We start from the raw sequence: 26,327 nt of genomic DNA, 5'->3' as shown, positions 1-26,327 counted from the left end.
TACACTCATAATGGTTGTACAATTATTTTAAATGTTTGATAATCATGCTGAAATATTTAATAGTCTTATGTTCTTATATGAATAATACAAATAACCACTAAAAGACTTACTATGTCTACTGCTGCTATGAAAAAAAAAAAAGGAAAATAATAAATTAGCAGTAAAAACTAAAATTAAATTGAGCTAAAATTACTCACAACCCCATATTTTGTAATATCTGTTTTGTTTTGGCAGTGCTGAATGCTTGCTTTGGAAGAATAATGCAATTGCTAAATCACTGTTACTTCCCCTCTGTGGCCCTGCAAGCCTATGCTGCAAAAATGTTAGTTCATTACCCGTGTAACTAACATCTGACGGATGGAAAATCCCTTCAAAGACTCTTTAAAATATCTCCTCTCCCAAAAGGTAAAAAGGGGAGATTTACAATGTGAAACACGAACAGGGAATGGTTTTCCTGTGAAAAGTTGACACACTGCGATAAAAACAGTCTGTGGCAAGTTTCATTGTTATATAATGGAGTTAAGAGACAAAAGCAGGATTGCACAAGGCCAGTGGAATTTTACACTAGGCGGTCTCTCACAACTGAAAGCAGATCAGAGACTTCAATGCGATTATAGATATGAAACCAAATAAATACAAATCTTGTGAGGGATCTACAAAGGAATGCACAATAAAATACAAATTTGTAGAAACATATAGGTTATATACGTATCCGGGGAAAAAAGTTTTTCTAGTAGTTCAAACATTTCTGCTCACCTACCCAAAACACACAATGCATCAGTGAAGAATTCCAATAACAAGTTTAATAGATGTATCATACAAAAAATACATGAACAATGAAAAAATGTTTTAAAACGAGCATAAACAATTTACTGTAAAGCAATTTAGTGCAATTTACTGTAAAGCAATGGAAGGAGACCTGCCCTCAGGGCATATGAAAATCAGTTCACAGATAAAATTCTGAAAATGGTAACCCTTAGGTCAGCAACAAGGACAGGCCCTTATTTCAATAGCAATACTGTCCCAAACCCTGCCTTGGCAGACAGCGCTATTTACAGCTCTCTGCTGTGGACATGGGAAGCCTTGAGACATCCTGGGAAGAACAGGGCATGCGCTTTCACAGCACTTCCATCCTGTGACATCACACATCTTATCTTTACTGAGAGGCAGGAAGACACTTCCCCTAAGATTGTCTACCCCTTCTCAAGCAAAGAGCCCCCAGTCACAGGATTACAGAGAGGAAGCAAGAACATGGCCATCTCATTCTCTAACACAGCTCGGCTCACACACTTAATCTTCAGTCCACCGCTGTGTGTAAGACCGGAATGGGAAGGAAAGAATGAAATAATAATAATAATAATAATAATAATAATAATAATAATAATAATAATAAATATTATTATTAATAAAGCAGGAAGGGAATCAAAAGAAGGGACAGAAAAAGAGCTAAAGAAACCATCAAAAGTTTATTTTGTAGTCTCTCAGCAATACTTCTAAATTCACCATCGGGATTCTTCTGCACAAACCACAGGCTACGCCCTGAACTCCGCCAGGGAATTACAGGTTCTTCCATTTTATAACAGGATTAAATGAAAATGCCCGTTGACAACACCTACAAATCCAACATTCATTGTCAAAGGAAAACAATGATGACTGTCAGGGAAGGGGTTTCCAAAAATAAATCTATAGCGTCGTCTCTATTTGGAAAAAACATTCCTCTGGGAGATCTCTTGAACTCCGTATTGACAGACAAAGGACAAGCCCACTCATGTGTCAAGAGAACAAGGAGGATGCAGCCAGAAATTTCCCTTCTGTCAACCTTGACGTTTAATTCAGCTGTAAATGCTGGCAAATACTCCCTGCTCTCTGCTGTAATCTGTTGTTTCCCCACATCATGCTTGACCCCCTGCTCACCCTCCTCAGCACAGCCGACTCTGCAGAGAGACTACCCACCTGCCCGTCTGTACGCCTGCCCCCCCCTGCCCCCTCCAGCCAGGACCAAGTAATCCCGGGAACTGGGCCACTCTCAGAATAGAGTCTACCCCGCTGCTGCCAGATTACAGCATAAACTGTGCCTGACCCCAAGTGTGCCAGCCAGGAAGGCCCTGGTCACACTGCAGCCACTGCCCTTACAACACCCAGAATAACGGCACATGCCGTCATGGGAGAATACCTCGAGAACACCACTTGGGATGCATTTGGATTTTGCAGATGGAGACAGAGCTAGGTTACAGATATAATCCTTGTACCCTGAACAATTTTTTTGTGGTAATGTTGTAACCCTAGTAATGTTACGTATACCTAGGATATTGTATGTTATGGTTTGTATCAAATTAATAATAATAATTATAAAAGATGTCCGCATGCATCATATTCAGTCTCTCTCATGTAGTGTTTCTTCTGGATATCATTTCTCTTGGGAGTACTCTGAACAAGAAGTTTCTCGCCTCCCTCTCATTGGTACGCTGCTCAGAAATGCATGACTCAAGCAAAGTAATAATAAGCATCCGAAAGACATGTCGGTAGAAAACTATGAAAGTTTACTTCATTTAAGTGCGAGCCAAAAAAAGCAATGCCCACCCAAAGCAGAAAAATGTCATTAAATAGTTTCAAATGGATTGCCAGAAGAAAATGGACAGTACACGCCGTTCACCTGCACGACCTTGGAAAGTCTGCTTTTGTTCTTCTCAGCCTGCATGTTAAGGGCCAAAGCCACGGAATGCACCAGAACGAAGGAAAGATGGACATTCCAGAAACCCTTAGTCTCCCGAGCGTCGGTTGTTAAGCTACCAAGTGCCGCTGTAGCGAACAAGCCAAAGCTAACAGAACAAGGGAAAGACTGAATGCTTGTGCCACCTCTCCACAGGATACTGAGGGTTTTCATCCATGAGCAATCCGTTCTGCTTTTCAATTTATTTTAACCAGAAAAATCACTCTCCTCGTGAATGACAATATATTTAGGGTCTGAATTTTGTAGTTTTTACCTTCCTTATCGCTTGCTTGCCATGTTTGGTCATTAACAGCTTTTTCTCCCCCAGTTTATTTAAGAAAGCCTTTAGTCAAGATGTTAAGGCACCTTTCTGAAAGCTCAGATGTTGCTGTTTTCTGTCTAGGCTTTGTGTCATTAACTGACTGTGATTGGGATTCCTGCCAGGGTAGTGGGGGCTTGAGTCCGAGGAACCTTGAGTGACTTAAGATATAACAGCGACTCCTAGTGCCTCGCCAGGGCCCTGCAAGCTTTTAGTGCTGTCACTCCTCCAATCGGTGTTCGTGTTAGCCATGCAGGTTGCATTGTGGAAAGCAGCCATTGGCTCTCGCAGGAGGGTGTCAAAGGAGAGCCCATCCCTGCTTAAGCACTTCATGTATGGGAGAGCTGGGTCACAGCAGAGAGCTGGGGTGATGTATAGAATTGCAGATTTCAATTTGAGTTGCTGGAAAAAGAAAAAGCGAATTTGAAGCACGTTTGAAGGGACAGTTTTTGGTAAATGTGTATATGAAGCCACAGTGGGATGCCACATTTATGGGGCTATAAACATTATGAAGTTGAGAATGTTACATATAAAAAATTCTGAACTTGGGAGTTTATAGCACCTTCACAGACATTACAGAAAAGGACATGGGTGTGTTAGAGGAAAGATATTTACAGACTGTCATCACAGAGGAAGCAGAGACACTTGCAGCTGGACCACTGTCTCATTTGACACCTTACACAGGTTAGCCTTGCATTGGTTTTAACCTTCAGTTACTGATACACAGTGTAATGAAAAGGCCCTTGATGCCAGTAAGACAAGTGCCGCATATTTTCCACCAGTGCCAGGAATATTCTGGTATGGGGGGCTCTGACGCAAACGGGCAGCAGCTTCCTGGCAGCTGACAGGACAAATTAGGTTGTGTGAAGTGCGTGAAGTGTGCCGTTACTGATTCACGCTTTCCACTTATTCAGAGCTTTTCCTAGTATGTCTGGAGATGGGTCGGCATGTCTTTGCCCTTCACAACTCCACACAGGAAAGGTACTTAATACTAATGTCATCACCCATCATCACCATTCGTCAGCATCACTATATTGATACTCCAAGCTTGTGGAACACAGAGACTAAAGTTATGTTTCGTTCTGGTTCTGCTCTTATACACACACACACACACACACACACACACACACACACACACACACACACACACACACACACACACACACACACACACACACACACACACACACACACACACACACACACACACACACACACACACACTTATTTCTGATCTGAATTGTTCATTTTCTCAACTTTCCAATAACAACCTCAATATCAAGTTTGGCATATTTTTATTTTTTAATTGTCCCTTATTTTAAGATGGTTGAAGTGATTTTACAGGAATGAAAAGAAGGAATTATATGGAACGAAGTGGTGGATGTGAAATCTCGGTGTATAAGATGGTTTAGTATAAACCATTTACATGATACACGTACCATACTATACCATTAAAATTGTAGCTTTTGGAAGGGTTTTCTGCAGCAGAAACCTTTTGGGAAACTTGGGAAAATATCACTGACAGTAAAGAAATTATAAAAGAGTCAGTTTTGAAAGCCTCAAGAAACCTATGCTTGTAATCTGATTTAAGACCATACATTCGAAAACAAGAGGGAATGAGTCTGCCACAATTCCTTAAGTGTTTTTTTTTTAGTTGCTGATTGACCCCAGAATTGTATTTGGGTGCTTTTTGAAGAACTCCAAAGAGTCAAATACATGACTGGGTGAGCCTGTTCAAGTCCTCCACCAGTATTTGGGTAAAATATGCTAATTGTCACCCCTGTTTTTATATTTAGAGGTCCTTTTCCTAAACCTAGAATAGTCCCGAGTGATTTTCCACCATTTCTAAACCTAAACCTTTGGAATTAAATTAGTCTGTGGTGACCAAAAAACAAGTCGGAAACCATACAAACCAGAGCTTCCAGTAATTAGATAATACTCTTATAGCAGGTCACAAGGTCAAATGTCCAATTACATTTAAACTAAAACCTGCTCAAATCCTCAGTGGCTCTTTCCCTATTTGTGAATCATGAGAATACAACCCCTGTAATTATTTATTGATTTCTTATTAAACATGGGGCTGTTGCTGTATACAGAGCACAGGGGCTCTCTCAGGCAACCAGCGGCCATTCTCTTGCTTCCTTTTCTGAACAAACCTCATGTTACGCTTCCCTGGAGGCTGTACCCTTCCTCATATCAGTTCTTGATGGGATTAAGGAATGGACTTGTGCCACAGCAAAGTAAAAAAGCCTCCTCTCTCAAAAACGCCACCGAACAAGACTCTTGCCTGGGGGACAACAAATCGAAGCCGTTCTCTTCTAGGACCAACTAGAAAAAGCAAGCTGCGATATGTGCTTACTGTTATAATCTATATACATATGTAAACATATGTACACTATATAAAAATCAACAGCAATCATTTACAGCTTTGAATTACATAGCTCTTACAGCAAAATTGATAGTACTATTTTATCAGGCACCTCTCATTTTCACTAAAAGCAACTAATTTCTTTTTTCTCCTTTCTTCCACATAGTATTTAATCTAAACATTTATCTGCTATTCAAGGTGAACTCTAAAACACAATGTTCTACATACACAACATGACAAGAGAAGCAAGGTGAACTATGAAAAACATAAATCGGCACGTTACGGTGAATATATTTAAGGTACGAGAGAAGTTAAGAACAGTCTACAGGTTAAATCTAAACAGACTGGGAGGTACGAAAGCTGTTAAGAGGCTGTGTAGTCTTAGGAGGAATAATGGGAGGGGGGGAGAAATGTATTAAGACTACTTAATGCAAACTCCCCCCTTCCCTGATATACATTTAAAATCACAAAGAGCAATTTGATGACGATGTGACAACAAGATCAGTTCAAACAGTTTTTTTTCTCTCAGTTGGGTTACAATGTATGGTTAGACTTGAAACATCAGTATCATACAGGGATAGTGCGATATAGAAGGCTAGTGGGAAATAGTAAGAGGGAGAAACAGGTGACTGGAGGTCAGAAGGCACAGCTAAGTGAAGAGAGCGGTGGGAACAGAAGTTTTGACGTTCATCTATATATCAAAGTGACTAACAAGCAAGATTATGGTGAAGCTCTTTCTAAACTTCCAGTAGGGTGGTCTGAGGGGCTGCAGGGCTCACAGTTTACATACCTTGGCATCCCAGTTTTTATTTAGATAATATATACAAGTGACGCATCTCCCATCGCCATTTGGGTTGTCCACGTGACGGACATATCCTGTTCCCTTGCCCGGGTAGCAGGCCACCATTGCCTGGAATCAAAACAGAGACATGGGTCAAAAAGGGACAGCAACTTTTCAAAATGTCTGCTCAAAGGGCAGGTTGTTGTGGGTTCTCCCCTCTCCATGTGCATGTGGGTCACAGCAATACAATGTGAAATTAATTTGTGGGTGGGCACATTTATCTGATGCGGTATATATTTTTCCTAAACATACAATCCGTGGGGCTCTTTAAATGTGGCTTTCAATCTTAATATATATTTAGAAATATAATTGATTTGATTTCTAATACGTAACAGCTCAACTATAACTTAAGGTCTGAACAAGATTTAAGTATGAAAGTTACAAATTGTATAATGTATGTACACTCATAGTCAAGTGTATTCCATTCTTAGTTTAAAACAAGGTTATGATTAATTTAAATATGGTGTATTAAAATATAAAACAAAACTGTAAAGATTCCAGTTGAATGAACAAGCTGACACTCCATAGAAATCTAAATAGAAAACAACCAAGGATTGTGGGTGCCTTGCTTTGGCTTCAGGATAGTAGTTAAGCTTCCATAAAGTTTCCTAAGATATAAAAATATGGTTTAATATACAAAAATATAATTTAAAAAAAAAAAGGCTGAACAGTTCGTAGTACAATTTCTTTAGCCCTTTGAATCTCTAATATGACTTCTAAAACATGAATTGGCAAGGAGGAGGAGGAGCAGAAATCCCAGTAGGAATGTGTTTTGCCATGTGTAAACAGCATTGTTAATAGGCAGCTCTTGTGTACATTAACTGCTCTGGCACAAACTGGCTTTATTGTTTAAACGCCAACCTGTGACATCAGAAAAGCATAGCTCAGTTACCAAGGAACACTTAATTGTATAAACTTCAGACTCAATCAAAATAAATCTGAGCAATAATACGCTCTCAGCTTCCGATTTCCCATTTGTTCTGTATCCAGCAGCGGCTTCTACATCTGTTACAAATCTATGCACCTAAAACAGCAATTAATATTCTATTCTTAATACATTGTGGATTTGTATACAAATTCTACTAATACAATATTAGTAGTGTCAGTGTATGTATTTATTCATTATTAGAATACGGATATTTGGTATTCATTTTCAAAATACAAACTTTGCTAAAAGATAAAAAAAAAAAAAAAACTCCAACAGCAATGAAAGAGGAAAAAAAAAATGCATTTCTGAAACACCAGCTGAAAAATAACTTCTAATCTCCGACATATTTTGTAAACAGCTGAGAAATACCGAAACGGTTACACAATGCGTCTGCTCGTTAATATACGGCTTCTTTCCTAATGGTTACTAAGAATATCCAGGCTGGTTGCAAAGGGTATTGCTTTACAATATGGTAAGCGGAGCCGTCAGAACAAGGCTAACTGTGTCTGGAATTTCCCGTTGAATTAGCAGCGAAACCCACAGGGAATTGTTTCATACTGATTAGTTTATCAGTTGGATGTACAGTAGATTCAGAGCCTACGTGATCAACCAGACCGCCCCTTCCATTGCTTTTAGCGGATTAACAGCTTTAAAGTAAATAATACTAACATTACAGGAAATGAGCGGACAAAAAAAAAAAAAAAAAAATATATATATATATATATATATATATATATACACACACACACATTAAGTAGGAAGAAAAATACGTAGAGGATATGGCTTTAAAACTGTTTAATATTTTACTCTCATGCATTAGAATAATAAAAAGCAGTTAGGAAATGGACATGCCAGCTATGAAAAACTGTAGTTTTATCTTGAACCCTCTGCACAGAACATAAATAGCAAGGTCTACTAACTTTACCACAGAAATGTCAATGCTGCATTTTTCAGACCCCTGTAGTTTTTTTTAATTTAACTGGGACTGGGTTTTATAAAGGTAATCTTTTTCCAATTTTGGGGAGTTTACAGGTTTCACTGGCATAAAATGACAAATAATAATTTAAAAAGATAATAATAATCATTATAAGAAAATTACCAAGCACAATGTTTTAGGATACAACAAATCAAGGCATTTGTTTTACTTTATCTGGGAATAATTAACTATACATCTGTATGAACCACGTTAGCAACCAAAAGGAAATTGTGAAATTTCAGGGCAGCCTTTCCCCCCCTGAATTTTAACAAACCAGTCAGCCACTGACAGTTTTATTCCAACAAGGAGCAAAGCAATTCTTTCCTCTGCCTTTATTCAAGAGCCGAGTCTCTGGATATGCAGATTAGATTAAACAATAGAATACGTAATTTGTGATTAAACTAAACTAATGTTATGATCAGGAGAATTCAAAACTTAATAATTCAATCTGTACCTCTTTAAATTTATAATCATGATGCTGGGGTTTTATGAGATGCAGCAGGCCATATTTTAATATTTGTGGTCTGGGTTCTCGCTTCTCTTTTCTTTTTGTTTACCATTATTTTAAAATAAATCCAAATGAGCACTTTATAGATATAAATGTGATAAAACCACATTATAACAATATAAAAAGTAATACAACTTGTTTCATTGGGTGTTTAAGATGTACAGATCCACACGTTACTTTTCACAGAGGTAAAGCAGTTTGTTGCATTCCAGTTTCCTCCCTGATCTCTGCTACTTGTTCGAGTGTCTGAGAACAATAGCCCCGGGCTTTTGTACTTTTTTTGTCCCAGTGTCAAACAGGGGATCGTTATTTAACAGACCGGTAAATAAACTAGCAGACAAATTATTTTTGTACACAGTAACATCCTTTAGCATTCAACTATATCACCAGGGGACTCAGGATGGGGGGAAAAAGCAAAAGTTATATTTACCTCCATCAAAGCAGACACTAGGCCAAACAAATCAAGATTCTTTGTGAATGTTATTTTATTTTATTTCAGCAAATCCAGGTGCAGAATCCCAACCCATGATCAAATATTTCAAACAAACACAAATCCTGATTTAAAAGTTCTTTTTCATGTGTCATCTGTGTCTTTGTACATTTCAAGAGCTATCCTATAAAAATCAAGACTACAGTCTAGTGATATTATATTCAGACAGTCTAAACTGATGAGTTGGATTTATGCTACTTTAGCGTACTAAATAATTAAATTTGGGGGTTCCCGTGCTGGCTCAGTTCAGAGTACAGGTTAGGCCCTATAGCCCACATGGTCCTGGTTTCAATCTAAACTATCATAGAAGATTCTGATCAGGAAGAGGCACACCGTTTTCTCAGCTTATAGTTCAACAACTGCAGTGTTACCGGCTGCAAAGGTGAATTCTAGAAAGTGTAAAGTGACCTTTCTTGGTGATCGAAGAGAATGCCCTGCAGAAAGGGAAGCTGGGCAGTCTGATGACATGATTGAAAATGCTTGGCACTCCACACAGCTTTAAGTTATTTATTAAATAATTTGGTGGGAGATATCGAAAGGCATCCAGACTAATTCTTTCAATATTTATGGGTTTGAAAGACATTTCCATAAATCGTGATTTCCCTAAACAATTTTCCCCCAGTCTGAGCTGCTACACACAGGAATGTGATCACACAACCAGTGTTTTTTTTTTTTGTTAAAAGAGCCGTTGAAAAAAAAGTGAAAACTGGAAAGCACTGCAATCTCACGTTCTGGAGGACACCATGTGCAATCAGTTTGTTTAATGCAATCATTGATAAAAATAGTAAGACTTTTTTTTTTTTTTCCTAGCACAAAATAACCAAAACAGCAGACTCAGCCTGACCCTCGTCTCTGATATCTCTTTCCAGCGACAACAAAAAGGACAAGTACACTTCTCGTATTTACATTACACAGCAACACTTGCGTCATTTTGCTTGTGCTCATGCAGATCTGGTAAGCGATACCACACATGGCAGGGGCAACAGCTCTGTCTAACAGCCACCCCCCCCCCAACTCTTAAAAAAAGCAAGCATTTAACATGATTCATTACTATTATTTTTCAGGGTATTGCTATCAATCATCTGGATCAAGACGTACAGCAAGTGCCCGATTTTCTGACCAACATCCTATTCTGCACTGCTGAATAGTTCCAGTGGAATCGCTCTCTCTCCCTCTCCCTCTCTGTATGTATGTGTGTGTGTGTGTGTGCGCACAGCAGCCACCACCCCTGAGAGTACTGATCTGATATCCACTCCCAGCACCTGGCTGCCTGCCAGCTAAAGCAGTATTTTAATGATCCTGCTACGTGCAGTGCGTGAGGCAGCCTGCTTCTGATTTACAACCATGGCCTGGCACAGGAGAGGAGCTCAAGGATGAGTAAACACATTTGTCAGTGTCACAGCCTGCGAGTAGGAGGAGCCAAGAGCCCCACGTTGGCCCATATTCCCTTCCAGTACAAAAATGGCCCCATCAGCTCACACCACAATCTTTTCACTTTCAGTGTATCGGCAGGGATAGAATCACGAGAAATCATATAAGACACCGGCCGACTTCCTGTGCAATTACAAAGGGGGAGGCGGTATACGTAACCCTACAATCCAGATCATTAAACAAAGAGGGATGACTTGAGTGTTCTCAAATAGACCACACCAGCCCCCACCGGCCACCTCACTTCCCCTCCTTGGGTCGGTCAGCAATAAAACAACTTTCTTCAAAAACAAAAACGTGTTATCTATATTGAGAGGGGCTGTGCTACGTGGCGAAATACCCAACTTTTTTCTTGTTGTTGTTATCCACTTTTACAAGGAATTGTATCAATAGTTACTAGTAGTGCTAATGTTACATATTGTAGTAATATAGCAAAAACATGCAAGTACAGAAAAACAGAATACAGCACAAGGTACAACAATAAGGCAAAATACTAATAGTAAAACACAGATGTGAGACCTATACAAAATAAACAGACACTATAGTTTAAAACTTCGATCTACCAGATAATCCCCTCAGAAATCAAACCATCTCGTATTATTGCTCGTCTATCAGGTGATATAGTACAACCAACGAGAACATTCATGGTTTTCAATTACCACGACTGTGTGATGTGACATTCTGCATCTGTATGTTCAGCACAAAAAGGTAAGAGGCAGACTGTGCCATTTCATGTCAAACAAGGTGTCCTGTCCTGTAGGAACGAGCAACTAGGTCAAGACGGAACCAGACCAGGGTTGAAGCAAGACTCGAGTGCCTAGATTGGTAAAAGCCACCACAGCCAACAGTGACTGGGATTCACAATGTTGAAATAACTGGAAAACAAAGGGTTGTGCAGAACTTCAACATTAGCCCAGCTTTTCATGAATAGCTTGATACAAAACATCTCATTACAGTACCTCTAAATCTGAAACCTAAAGCAATATTTAAAATCGAATTATAATACTTATTGGATTCATAGTAACTTGGTTACATTAATATTTAGGAGGAATTACACACCAATAAGCCACGTTGTAGATTCAGATTGAATAACTATATTAAGCTTTTAGGATCATTTAACTATCAGGAACTGGGCAAGAAAATACAAATCGGACTGTCTGCTCTCCAGTTCTGCTCTGAAACCATGTCTGTCTATAGTTCATTAAATTCTGACTTGCTTGTACTGTTATTGGTTTACTATTTTAAGACATCCAGGTTAAAGGCATTCTCTTAACAAGCATGAAAGTATGTATTTTGAAAAGGAAAAACAACAACAAAAAAAAAGGAATTACTAACAAAGAACAACAAACAAATAACTGAACCTAATCGAAGGAGAAAAGGAACCTACAGACATGTTTTTGACCTCTGACACATGATATTGCAGTTAACAAACATGTGAAGTACTTCTTTCTTGTGGCCTTGCGACATTTGCCACCAAGAAAAAAAAAAAAAAAAAAAAGCTGTTGGGAGTTGAAATGCTACAATAGAAATTAAATGTACAGTCTGACAGAAGCTTATGTTTTGCTCTGGAGGGCTTTCACATAGGATTGGGATATATACCGTTATCATGGTTGTATACCACAATGGAGTAAGATCACCATCAAAAAATGTGTATTAATAAAAATCGTACAACTACTTGAAAATGGCATAAAAGCACATATTTCAAAGTTATTAATTTTTAAATAACTTTACTAATAGTTTATATAACACTTCTTATTAAACCATTTATTCAACTGGTCACGTCCAGCTATTGTGAACACTCTCCAAGTAACTAGCTGCCAAGTGAAAGCGGAGAGAGAAAATAAGTGAAACTTCATTGCAATCGGGTTTTCAGATTTTAAATCCCCCGATTCTGAACCATATCATAATATATACCATAACCTTGGTACAATATAGCTCACCCCTACCTTCACTATTTATCTGATTTAAAACCTGTCTCCTACTTTATTTTCTATTAAAAAGTAGTAGAAAGTAGTCTGACAATAATGTAAACCAAGAGAGTATAAATTTGTAAATTTTAATTCCTGAGTAATTCCAAAGTTTGTATTTGATCTATGCCTGTCAAATGTATAGCTAGTCTCAGCAGACTCATATACCCAAACCCAACAAATACACTGTTTCTGTACAGTCACTGTCAACAGGATTTTGACAGGGGTTTGATCTATCCACCAAAAGAAGGAACAGGTACAGTACATAAATATATCAGTTATACAAGATGAAATTAATTCAAACTTGTGTCACTAAAATGGTTTTTGCTGCAGATTCTAGACCGTCTTAAAACTGAAACTGAGCGAGAGAGAACACAGGTTTGAAAGATTTTTTTGTGTTTTTCTCCATGTGGTTGGAATTGTTCTGAAATCAGAAAAAATAGAACTCTTCCTTTCAACTGTATTGAGGAATTAAAAAATTCTGTCAATTTAAAATGTACAACCACGTTATTGTTTAAGGATTTGTTTGTTTTTGTTTTTTAATCCCAGGGAGGTTATTGTAATTAAAATACTAGAAAGCAACATTGTTTTTAAATGTTCCTTTAATATTGAAATTGAGTCCAGTATAAAGTCATTTGAAATGTACCAAAGGGAAAGAAGATGGAAGCCCAGTTTCTTTACTCAATCCCAGTTTATAAATCACGCAGTATGGAGAATACCTAGGCAACAATTCTGTGGGTATGAATATATAAAGCCAAAGGGATGTAGAAAATGCACCTGACAAGACTCTGATGAACATCATTGTCACACTGCTGCACTACTCTTTATCTGTAGAATCTATATGAATTGACTGCAAGAATTCTCAACATTATCACTGCTTCCACATTGCTTCAGGATTAGCAGGTTTTAAATATCATGGGATAGTTAAACCTATCATTATGCTTCTTTCCTCTAATTGAATATAAAAACACCAATCTTGAAAATGGGGAAGGGTGGGTGGGGGTCAGACAGTAATGGGAAATCTTGTGCTCAGTGAAATTAAAACGGAGACATCCTTCATTAGGAAAAGGGAAATGTATGATGAGGAATGGTTTACAAAATGTGCAGTGAAAATGTAAGCATTATTTTACTTAAAGTTTGTGAGGGATCATGACAGCATTTCATTTTAAGGTTACACCTAAATCATTAGTAATGATGTCCAAGATTCAATGGGAATTGAAACACTAAATTAAAAAGGGCCAAGTTTCCCTCCATGTGCAATGGATGGTACTAGAGGCCATGTGCTATAGACAGGGGTTTCACAGAAGTGGTTCACAGGAAGAATACGTTTTATGATTATGATTTTAGAGAAAAATATTTGAGGAAACAATTCCATTGCTTGTCACCAGAAAAACAAAACATGAGTACATAAAATCACTCAAAATAAAATATATATATTGGAACACTAATATTACATTGATGACATTTATTTTTTATTTTTTTTTAAACATTCTGATATCCTGAAGCAGGAAATCTTTAGACTATAGTCCTACTAGAATAATAATGTGGTTGAATAACTCCACCACTCTTTAGGAGGTGCAGTGATTAAATAGGCCTAGGTAACAAACAGTAGGAAGACATTTATTATCATAAAGCAAATATCACCTTTATTCTTATGTAATTTACTGGTAATTTCATTTGTTTGAATAAAAATATATCTCTTTAGCTCTTGCCAATGTTGTATAATATTAAACAATCAAAACGTATGAGAAAATGTACCACCAGTGGAAATGGGTAATTATTGTGTAGCATTCTGTGATAATGTGAAGGCCAAGAAGTGCCACATTAACACGCAAGTCAATGTACTTGGTGCGTGATTGTGTTCCACTTTTGGTACATTTGGCACTGGATTTCTGGTTGCACATGTGATTGATTATAATATCTGCGACATAAGATGAACATTTCATGGCCCTGCTCCATATCTCAGTACTATAGAACACCCCTGGAATGAACAGGAACAGAACATTAGGACAACACTTCTCCCACTGAAGAAGAAATTAAAATGGGTAAGGAAGAGCACAACATTCCCCCCCAGACACCCATCTAAACACAGCAGATGGTTCTAATTCTGCATCTATCATGAACACTAAGTGTGCCTCTACCCTAAGCAACACAAACAAACTACTTTATGCTGTTTTGCCTGTCATTGTCAATATAGATATAGTCACTCTTCCGCGTTCTCCAGAGCCACTCTCATTGGGAAGCTGACCTTGTTTACAGCACTGCTTGTTTACATTGTTTAAATACAGCCAAAGCACAGTGCTGTTGGAAAGTGAGGGCTAATGGGGGTCAACCCACTACAGAACATCGTACCAAAGAGGCTCTGTATGAATTAATCATTCTAAACACAGCTCCTAGGCACTGTGGAATTCTGAACTTGGCTGAGGGGGAAAAGAAAGAGATCAAAATCTTTCACAGCATTCTTAACTCAACAAGCTTCCTTCTGGACCAAAACCAGTTTAACATGTTCTCATCTCCTCAGATTCAAACAGGAAGCCTTATACATTTCCATCAAACACCTATAAATACAGATGACTGCATTCAAAAGCAAGAGGTTATACACGGAAAAACCTGTGTCCGGCACAATTACGTCACTGCCAGCGCCCATGCCTTTTCCAGCCGAAAATATCAAAAACAGGACTTCAACAGCATGGTCACAGCACCTCCACGAGAAACAGAAGCGTGTCTGGTGAGGTGATCGGAACATTTCTAGGAGTTTTTTTTCTTTTGCAGAAGCAGACCAGATAAGGAAGAGCAGACAGGGCTTACTTTGTCCTTGAGGGCTTGTGTGAAAAGGCAGATGTTATTTGTGCCAGTAAATAGCCCAAGAAAATCTGCATGTCCTTGCTAGCTAAAACCATATTATAGCGAATTGGGACTACTATGTAAAAGGACTGCAGTATGTTGTCTGTCTGTTTGTCAGTTGTGTGTATCGGGGGTGAGGAAGATTTCTTTGGGGGTCCAATTTAGTGAGCGGGAAACTGGTTTCCAGGGTTGAAGGTTAACCCCCCCATTATTAGTGGGACCAGTCATGGGGGGCAAGGAGATATATAGGGTTCCCAGGCTTTTGCCACAAACAAGTAGTTTAGAGAGAGACTGATCTAAGTGTGCCCTTGAAAACTGTTTTGTTATGAGAAATAAATCTGTTGTAGGAACCCCCAACTCATTATTTGTTGTTGTCAGTGTTGGATCCAGTAGAGAAAAGCCTGAAACTTTACAATATCATTATATAGCAACAAAACACATCAGACTTGGGGTCAAATGCAAGTTCATTTGTATTTAAATACAAACTTTGAACTATTTTGCATTTTGTTTCATTTATTAATCTTTAAAAAAGTATTTCTATTTAAAATTGAAAAAACAGGAAGGTTTCAAATACAATAATCTGTACAGACTATAAATAAGCTATATATTCAACCGAGACCTGGAAACTTCAATGATTTTTTCACTAGTGTATTATATCTACATTTAAATTTTATTAATTTATTAGGCAATTCACTTCTTATTTCATTACACTCAAATTCTTTACGATCTAAAAATCCATTTAATAAAACTATTAACTATTAACGATAATTAAAATATTTAGGAATTCCATAGTATCAGAGTTTAAATGAAACCAAATGAAATGTTGCTTATTCAATAGTTGGAATTATAGACAAGCAGAGTGATTATATACTAATACTTTTTCCGCACACAAAAAAAGCGAATACTACGTATCCTCAAGCAATTGTACTCAGGACATTCTAAAACTACGAATTAAAAATAACAAGAGAAATATCCTCAATAATCATAATGATATTTCATTGTATTGTTTAATTTCAATTATTCATGTGTTAACAAGTACAAATATTTAGACTGTCTAGAGTACAACAATTTTGCGAGCCTTTTGTTTGGGAATTTCCCTTCTAAAGTAAAAAAAAAAAAATCTAAAAAAATAAAAAGCAGCCAGATTCTTCTTTTCAGAAGAAAACAAGCACTTCCTAAATTTTAAAATGTTTACATAATTTTAAAAAACAAAAGGTTTGTGTTGTTTTGTCGTATATGTATAAAACAAACAAATACAGTCTTCACCATTTTAACAATTTATCAAGTTTTCTCCAAGAAAATTCTAGTCCCACAATCACTTTCACTGCTTTCATAATTTCCTCCATAGTTTTTTCGATACATAATAGCAGAAGAAAGCACTAGGTTAGATGAAACGATTGCTTTCTCTTATTAGAGATGTAATCGTTGATGGTGTTAGTCATGCATCCTCAGCTTGTGTTTAACAAGTCATTCCATTCTACTTCAGCTAGAGATGTGAAGAAAATAAAGTAGCGTGTCTGTCATAGGTGGAACGTTCTAGCACAACCATCTAAAACTTTGCCAAGGGACATTGAACTGTGTTAAATCTGGAAAACAAAGATGGGTAAACCAGGAGAGTCAGACGGTGAACTGCTTTGATTTAATGAGACTCGGGGAAGTGAAAATCACCACAGCCCGTTTAACTGAGTGCTAATCCACAACTGAGAGTGTACAGAGAGCATGAGAAGACCTCTTGGGGGAGGGCTGTTCACCGAAGGAGCACAGAGTTTGCATGCTAATGCATAGCGGGGCGGGGGCAAAGGGGCAGGGTGTTATACTGAGGTGAGGAAACCACTCATGCACTGTGGGAAGTGGGGGATGCTTGAAAAGAGAATAGGGAGGCCTTCATTATAATATTACCATTAGTCCAAACATGAGGCACAGTTCTGCAATGTCATAATTACAATTGTAACTGGACAAATCTGCTCATGTAATCTTGAATTCATCTAGCCTGATCACACCAGGAGCTCAGTTCTGCTCCTGTTCCAGATCACCAGAGGTGCTTTTTTATTTTTCTCTCCTCTCCTATCTATGGCCTCCTTGTGCGATTATTATTACACAGCAGGCCGGACACATAGTTGCACAAGCCCTTGCCAACCACTGCAGGTCTCAACCGGCATGTGCCAGGACAGATTGCTGCCAAAACTGCAATTCATTCTCCCAGGGCATCATGCTGCATTATGCGATGAACACACAGAGGGAGGGGATCATTTTATTATTATTTTGCCCATCATATGAAACAATGCTATTCAGTGATCCATTTACTTGAATAAATATCATTCATTAAACTATATTACTTTATCAATTATTTAGACCATATTTCTTTGTCAAGTACATTTTTGGAGAATTTCGGTTGTTAACCGATTCAGTCTATAGAGTTTTCTCTAGACCAGGGATTTTCAAACTGGTCCTGGATTACCCGCTGCCCTGCTTGTTTTTGTTCCAGCCTAGGTCTTAATTACTTAATTGAATGTTATATTGCTTTGTTACTTCAATTAAGGTTCAATTAAGCAATTTAGAGCTCAGTTGGAACAAAAACCAGCAGGGCAGGGGGTACTCCAGGACCGGTTTGAAAACCACTGCTCTATACATTTGATTGAAAAGAGTTAAGACAGGGTGGGTGTGTATGGGTGTGTGTAAACTTTGGGCTACCACTGAACTGATTTCTAATGTCTTATGTTCAAATTGTGAATTGTGAAACTGTGAATACATTCCAATTAAATTACATTATGATCTTGTAGTTGATCATGTTGAAACAGTTGGAACTACTGAAGTTCCTTACAGTTGATTTCCCAAAACTAATCTCTTTCCATTTTATACAATGTGACTTCAGAGTACTTTAGTTCTTACGGTTACAAAAGGCTATGCCAAAAATAACTTCAGTTTCTGCACAAAATAGAACACCACAATCATAGAATTATGAGATAAGGGGAACAAGGTTAAGGTTAAATCTCCCCTTCCAGGCCAATACCCATTCAGACTAGAGCTACAGAACTGAGAATACTGCCAACTGGTCATTTGTGCGACCTAAAAATGAATCATAGCACTGTGTATGCACCCCACCCCACCCCCCCTCAAACTGATGATTCCCAGAATTCAGAGGAAGAGTGTGTGTGCGTGCGTGCGTTTGTCTGTGATCAGAAAAACCACAGAATGATTTGCCTCCAACAGATTTGTTATGGTAAAAATATAAATAGCAGCCTGCATTTAGAGAAGATGGGGACATCTAACAGAGCTGAGGACAATTGGGGGTGAAACATCCAAATCTAAACGTCCAAATCTATTCAGAGCCGGGGTGGTTTGGATAGTCTGTTGCAGTGTGTAAAAGGGGGAATTCAAACTCTTACACTGGAGCGGTTAGAAGGCAGCTCATTCACATTGAAGCCATGACTAGAGCTGTGTTGTTTTGCTTCACAGCCCCTCCACACCACCACGAAACGGTGGGAAAGACAGAATGAAAGATTGCTGTCATGTACACATAGACCTGTCTATATAATCGCATTAGCTGCAATATATTGAACATAAGGAGGTAGAAAATCAGTTCAATGTCCTCTCCTTTGTCTGAAGTTTTATGCCTGCGGTGCACTTAACGTTTAAGAAGGAGCTTTATCTCGTATGTTACACAATCGTTGCTCAGGTCACATCCCAATGTGAGTGACTCACATCCAGAATTTCTCCCCCCACCGAGCAATCCAGCGGCAGAGAAAGCTCCTGCCCAGTTCTAAGCGACCGAACTCACAGAGAATAGGTATATAACTACAGACATGGGTGTGGGTTTACGTTTTCCACTTTTGAAAGGAAACGCATCACTGACAACAGACCTGGTTTTCTGCTTCAAACTGTACATGAAGACTCACACGGCATCGAAAATGCATTACACCACAATGCAACAGGAGTCTCAGATAAACCCCTGTATAGTCATAGCTTCAGATCTCCATCGAGAGGACAATGCTAGCCTTAGGGACTCCTTAAAGTGAGTCGAGTTGAGTTGAGTGGCTATTTATCTGAACAGCAGTCATGCTAGGGAATCGATGCAAATGAAGCTGGCTGAAGGTCTAACCAGTATATACTATTCCAGTATTCTCCTCAGGCCTTAGACACATTGACAGGCAGGTGTGCAAGTTGGGTTGGGTTGTGTTGTGTTGTAATGGTGCAATACTGAAAAATCTGGGAAAAACTCCCAATTTTACAAAGTGCTGCAAACAAGTTTTGTTTAGAGAAAAAAAAAAATGAAATGCACATAATTCTTTGGAAAACAAGTTGAAAACAAATTCTCCTATCCTGCTAAGTCAAAGAAGGTAAACAGGCTTCCAAATTGGCATCGAAATAATGATTCATTTTGAGAGGGATGTGTTTTGCAATGGTGTTGTTTTGTGGCCTAAATAAAATAGGCAGTGAAAACAAATATAGGAAGAAAAATAACAAAACCACTGAAAGTTCACCTACAGCTAAGGAAAAAAAAAAAAAAGAAAAGTCATGTGAGAAGGGGAATACATGGATAAACGAATTAGCCACATTTTTAGAGAAAATTACCCAGAGTGAAGCCTACAGTTTAGCAGTTCTGTACTGGTCACAAAACCCATAGCTTATCCTTCACAATATGAAGTCCCTATTATCTTTAATGAGCCTTGCTTGATGGAAGGAGTAAATGGTTTATTATTGCAATTAAGACAGGAAAAGTGTTTGGCTACATTGAAGCCAATTACAGGTCACGCCCTTAACAATTTTACAATCCCATGTGCTTTTAAAAGTCTAAACCTCAGTCTGGAGTTGATGGCCTTGTGATAAAGACTATGGGCTATACTGAATAAAAGTAAGAAATTCACATACAGGATGCAATAGCATTACAGCAGTTCGAATGGATTTTCTCATTAATTTCATAATTATATTTATTTTGGTTCTACTCTTACAGGATTAAATTCAGATTTCAGAAACAAGGGGGGGGGGGGAGACTTAGTATTAAAAATAATACAATAATGCCTGAACTATGGTTTGGACAGTCTGAGAAAAATGTAAAGACCGTCTGTCACGTACATCTGAAAAGAAAACAATGACACTTCAATAAGTTGGAACACTTGGATATTTCATACTTAAGAGACTGATGGTATCAGTTTAAAAACAAACAAGACAAAAAAAAGAATAATAACCAAATGGAGACGTGGCCTTAACGATGGCAGATGTTTATCCTACTAGAGCAGAAACATAAATGGCGAGGATTCACTGTGCTCTCCTGCGACTGTGGGAACTGTGGGGTCTTTTGCCGCCAATGGATGAGAGCTCCACATTATCAGTCACATAGGGTGCAGCTCTAAAGGAAGTAACTGTTTAAAGTAATGACCTAGTTTTTACAGTTGAGTAAGAACAATGGAAACATATACTGTACTTGGGTTCTACTTCAGCTTTTAACCGTCCAGTTGCTGAACTACAGAACGGGAAAAACAGCGACGGCAATCGACTGCGAGTTATTAGATAGCGCATCCTGGATTACTCACGCCACATGCTGGACAGTTATGCTCTGCCTCCAAAACCCTTCATCTGGGTAAACAGGGTGTCACATTCTCACATCTTTAGGAAACCATTTCTTTAATAAATAATTGTGACCTGCCACTGTAAATCATATTCCTGATTTGTATTACATTAATTTGTTGTCCTTCTGAAGAAATGGTAGTGTGTAAAGGTGAGAAGTATCTCTTGATTGTCAAATAAGTACAAACACTGCCTGTAAAGAAGTGAATAACTACCTGTATGACAGATGCTAGAATCCATTAAAATGCCTGTCACTCCCCCTCATTACTGGAGGATAAAATGTGACAACGAGCAAAAATGCCTCAATGTCACCTTTCAATTTACAATATAATCCTTTCATTGTTCGAATTTTTTTTTTTTTTTTACGAAAATGAGCTGCAGGAGACAATTATTCACCTCTTCACAACATGTGACTGATAGATAAAACTGAAGGAGAGTGGCAAAGTCAGTGTAGATGAATGAGGGAAACACAAAGTGAGGAATTCCTCTACACTCTTGTCAGGTGAATCAGTTTCCCTTCTTTCTTCCCCCAGTGGTGAGTAACCTATACAAACTCCTCTTTGTCCCACAAAACAAATAATTGTTCAGTGCTGTACTAAATTAACATCCCCATCAGAAAGTTCCATAGAATAAAACATCAGATTCCTGCAGGACTTAATTTGCTACCTGTGAATGGAAATTAAAAAGAACAGATTGTTCAATTTTATGATATCCTTTAGCTTTGTAGAAAACTGGGGAGGTGCGATAAAAAGTGGTATGTGTAACTGCTATATTCCTTAATTGGGGGAGGGGTTGGAACAAATTGCATCCAGATGACAAAGGCATCTCACTTGCTGTTCCAAAGGTCCCCACATAAACAGTCCTCTGGGAGTAAAAGTCCAATGCATTCCTGTGAACACCAGTCATCACACCATTTCTGAAATGGTGCCAAAGTTAAGAGAGTAAGTTGTACTACCTTGCAAGGCTGTACTAAACTGCACTGAAAGTCAAATTAGCATTGGTTAAGAGATTTAGGTGAAGTTTTCCAATAAGCAACTGCTTAATACCTCAAAACAGGTGTGATTCAACCTGTGATTCTAGACCAGGGTTCCCATTCCTGGTCCCGGAGGACACCCTACCCTGTTGGTTTTTGATCCAACCGAGCTCTCAATTTGGAGTGTATCCATAGATTTAAATTTCACAGGAAGACCCTTGAACTGAACTGCATGCAGGGAAGAAGCCTGGGCCACTGAGAGACGCCAAGTGAACATTGTGACTATTCAGCAACAGGAAGCGCGAGTGATGTGTTGTCTTCTCTGATAATAGCGCCGCACCAGCAGTCATTAATTCACGTTTGAAGCATATGTTTACGTTTCATTCCCTGGTGTACCTCTTCTCTTTTGTGTCAGGGTCAGGGGGAAGAGGGGAGAAGAAAAAGAAAAAAAAAAAAAAAAAAGCAGCTTCCTTCCTTGAAGTACCTTATGAGAAGGCAAGTTTCCTCTTCCAAGTGGCCTGGATCCCAGGCAAAAGGTGACACAGGTCTCCAAATGTGATCAAGATCAGGGGAGGCCGGATGTGGAACTGGCTGCGGAAACCTGAAGAATATGGCGAGAGTGTATGTGAGCCACACACCAGACCAGCTGATAACCCCGGCCGATGGAGGGGTCAGGAACGTGTAAAGGATGATCACCGCCACCCCTCTGCCTCACAACACAGCATGTCAGTGCATTGCGATCCCACCAGCAGGACTGGATTGGTTAACACAACTAGCACGCTAGCTGTGGGGCACTATGATTGTGTCTAAATGACTAGTCATTTTGAAAGCATGCAGGGTTAATTCCTTTTCCTGCAAACCTTTTGCAACAATGTGCAGCCTTCTATCAATCTTCCTCCTCAGTCCCCTTCCTCAACATCCCCCTTCTCTCACCATACAACCCCTCCAGCTGCACGTAGTCAAAACAACAGGCTCTCTCAAGGCTAACCTTGAAACCTATAGACAAATTGCTACAGACCAGCAAACAAGGATTAAGTACGCACTGGACTAGCAAATTACAAATTTGATTAATGAAGGTCATTGGTGTCATCACTAATTGCCATCCGAATGACATCAAATGGTGCTGAAATGATACATAAAGTGCATCTTTTGCATTTGCAGTTATGAATTAAGTTACGCCATGAAATGTATACAAGCTGGGTATCCAAAACTGTTCATGCTTTTCGTCATTTGCAGTGTGCATAGGATCATTACACACTCATTTGCGATGGATAGAAATTGGGATGAGGAGGACGTGCTTTGGAACAGAAAATCTTGAAAGATTTTGGATAGATAAATTAGATATTCCAGATGGGTCTTAATGAGGAGATCTGTTGGAGAATGTTTTTTTTAAATAGTTCAATACATTTGTATGATAAACTGTTGGATGCTGTTTAGACAATATACTCAAAAGATACTTGATACAGAAACCCATTTACAGCATGCATCAATATAGAAACTATGACATATAAGTTCCAAAGGTTCATTGTAGCACTACCACCAACCTTCATCACATGATTGCCTTATTCCTATTTAAAAAGTGAAAAAAAAGACCAGATTTATTTTGAAGCCATAACATCCAACATTATACATTATAGTTTTTGCCGCACTTTCATACAGACACGTGCTGTACATTGCATTAAAGCTTAAGCGACGCATAGCATCAAATGATTCCAGTTGTGCCTTGAAAAAACACACACAATTTGGAGGTAATGATCAACAAGAGTATGTAATAGTACAACAAGCAAAACTGATTTTAAGTAGGCCTTCACTGCAAAACACTGTTTGATTTGTTCTCTCTAAACTTGCAAATAAGAACGTGAAAACCTTGACAAACGTCTGATGGTTTACAATTATCTTCAAAGACCCAGCTACCAAGCCTGCAACAACAGCCAAAATAATTAAGTTAATTTATAAAATTACTTTTGCATTAGCAGCTTATGTATTTTTGAATACTGTCCAAAAAATACATATTTAATTTGAAAACGCACAAGATTTTGTGCTATGACAAACCGTACATCGGTATGTGATGTATCGCCCAACCCTGATGTGTGGTACTTCAAAAGTACGTGAAGGCAATCCGCCTCCTGTCACTGCCAGTTTCTGCCAATATAGCAGGGGCATTGGAGCAGACAACCTTCTCAGAATGCTTGCCAGAGTGTACATATGACTGTTGCTTAAATTTGACCAGATCCACTGAAGAGCACATTATACAGAAGCTGAAATGCATGGAGATGTGCCAAAGTAAAGCCCACACTTGGAAAGCAGACTGATTTCAAAATCAGCCATTCCAGGTTACACTGCATTCTCTTGCATAAAAACCAACACATGGTCCTGTCCGTTTCAGGCTTTTTTCCTGCACCAATAACCAGTGTGGAATTAAAAGGGCTGTAATAACATTAAATGAGTGCAATTCCCATACCTGTAGCAGGCTAACAATAAGTACAGACAGAGACATTTCGACAAATTTGCCCCACAAGTACTTTGGGAATTGCATACAGAAGCACATCACAGCATGGCAGTAGCTCACACACCAAAATACAGGCCGCACGGAGTTCTGATCACAATACCACAATATGAACAATTACAGGCAAACAGGAATGAGGAAATCAGATGAAAAGGTGACAGAACGCATCATGTTTGGGGTCACTTCCTTTCATTTTCACATCAGTTTAAATGTAGTCAATTCCAGTTCTAGAATTACATTTTTAATTTGCAGTTCCATAAACAAACTGGGATTGACCCCAACTGTTGGACATTTCTGTTCTAGGATTTAGGACTAATGGCAAGAATGGACCTACACCCTATGACAAATATTGCAAGCAGTTCTCTTTCAGGGTTTTGTTATTAACGATACAGTGATAAGTGTAAAATAGGAAATCTGAAGCTCAGCCTGTGGCATTTATGAGCCTTACCAATACAGAAGCATAAATGTGCACCCCAATGTTCACACCCACTAAACTGGTCTAGTATTATTACCTGATTTCTTAGCAGACACCCTTATGCAGGGTGACAATTGTTACAACATATCACATTATTTTTACATTTGTACCCATATATACAGCTGGGCATTTACTGGAGCAATCTAGGTAAAGTACCTTGCTCAAGGGTACAACAGCAGTGCCCCCACCTGGGATTTAACCCACAACCCTCCACTCCAGATCCCTAGTATATCTAATGTTAATCTATGAAACTGAACTAAAACACAAACCAAAAGCACAGGGGCAGGGAATGGAAAGGCCTATAAAAAGCAGACACAGGAAATGAGCAGAAGGGAATTTGCAAAAGGGGAGCGTGCACCAGGAAACACAGGGCAGTTAAGTGCAGCAGCTGCCAAATGCTACGTGCTCCATACAGATTTAAACCTTTTGTTTCAGAAATTGCTTTGGGATGCTATTCAACACCAGTGGCTTTACATCCAGGGTCCATTACCTTACAATTTGCCCCAAGAGCTAGAAACATCCTCACTGCACAGAAGAGTGCCAGAAAAAGTTATCAAGCTTTGTTAGCTCAGCCTAAAAACAAAGATGATAAAATATATATATAACACACTTGTAGTAGCTCAAAATGTATTCAATCAAGACACATTACATTACATTTCTGAAGTTTAAGAAATTGTATTTCTAGATTGAAATGCATTTTTAACAAGATATACCAGATGTATTTGAAATTACTATTTATTTTTGCATTACAATTTCAATTACATGAACTTTTTTTTGTTTCCAGATCAGTTTAGATTATGTTTGGGTTTTGTTAAACTGCAGATTTAAACAGCTCAACTAGGCTTGCTATTATGGTAACATCATGGATTACTGTATTTTTGATCCATGATGTGTGTGTGCATTGGATCTATCCATTTGAACTAATCGTGAAATAATACACTTTCTACGGCACACATCATTCAAACATTGAAATCAACTAGGGGCCAGATTAAATAAAAACTTTGACCCACCTGCAAATATAAGACTACAGAACTGTACTCAGATGCATCAGATGTTTCATTTTTATCAAGATGCCACTGTCTTCTAATCATAAATGTAACCGTTATGATGTACAGGTTTGTAGTTTTCTATTAGCGGGTGGGTCAAAGTTTTGATTTAATTCAACCCTAGATGACATTCAAATTATTTTCTTAAACTACAAGAATGTTAAACGAACTTTGTCCTGTGTCCACTAACGGACAATACACATTAACTCAAACAGCACAAGAAAAGGGTTTAAAAATACCAAACCTCAAGTGTCATGAGTTATTGACATCATCTATAATCTCCAAAACCAAGTGGGGTCAAGTGAGAAGAGGTCACGCTAAAGATTTGTATCACAGGTTAAATGATGTGATGGGATGGAACAGCAGGGAGAGATGTTAAATTA

General features: G+C 38.4%; 1 protein-coding gene across 1 annotated transcript in view; it reads right to left on the bottom strand.

Annotated features, from left to right (window-relative positions):
• The window catches only part of egln1a (egl-9 family hypoxia-inducible factor 1a), a 37,548-nt gene that overhangs the window by 7,737 nt on the left and 3,484 nt on the right, over positions 1-26,327 (bottom strand). Inside the window, exon 2 of the mRNA XM_066696507.1 lies at positions 6,188-6,307. Within this exon, the coding sequence (XP_066552604.1) occupies positions 6,188-6,307 (120 nt within the window). The remainder of the gene's footprint in view (positions 1-6,187; positions 6,308-26,327) is intronic.

Source organism: Amia ocellicauda, chromosome 23, assembly GCF_036373705.1.
Source record: "Amia ocellicauda isolate fAmiCal2 chromosome 23, fAmiCal2.hap1, whole genome shotgun sequence".
Classification (NCBI taxonomy): Eukaryota; Metazoa; Chordata; class Actinopteri; order Amiiformes; family Amiidae; genus Amia; species Amia ocellicauda.
Note: the sequence above shows the minus strand (reverse complement) of the source record. Positions and strands in the feature narration are given on the sequence as shown.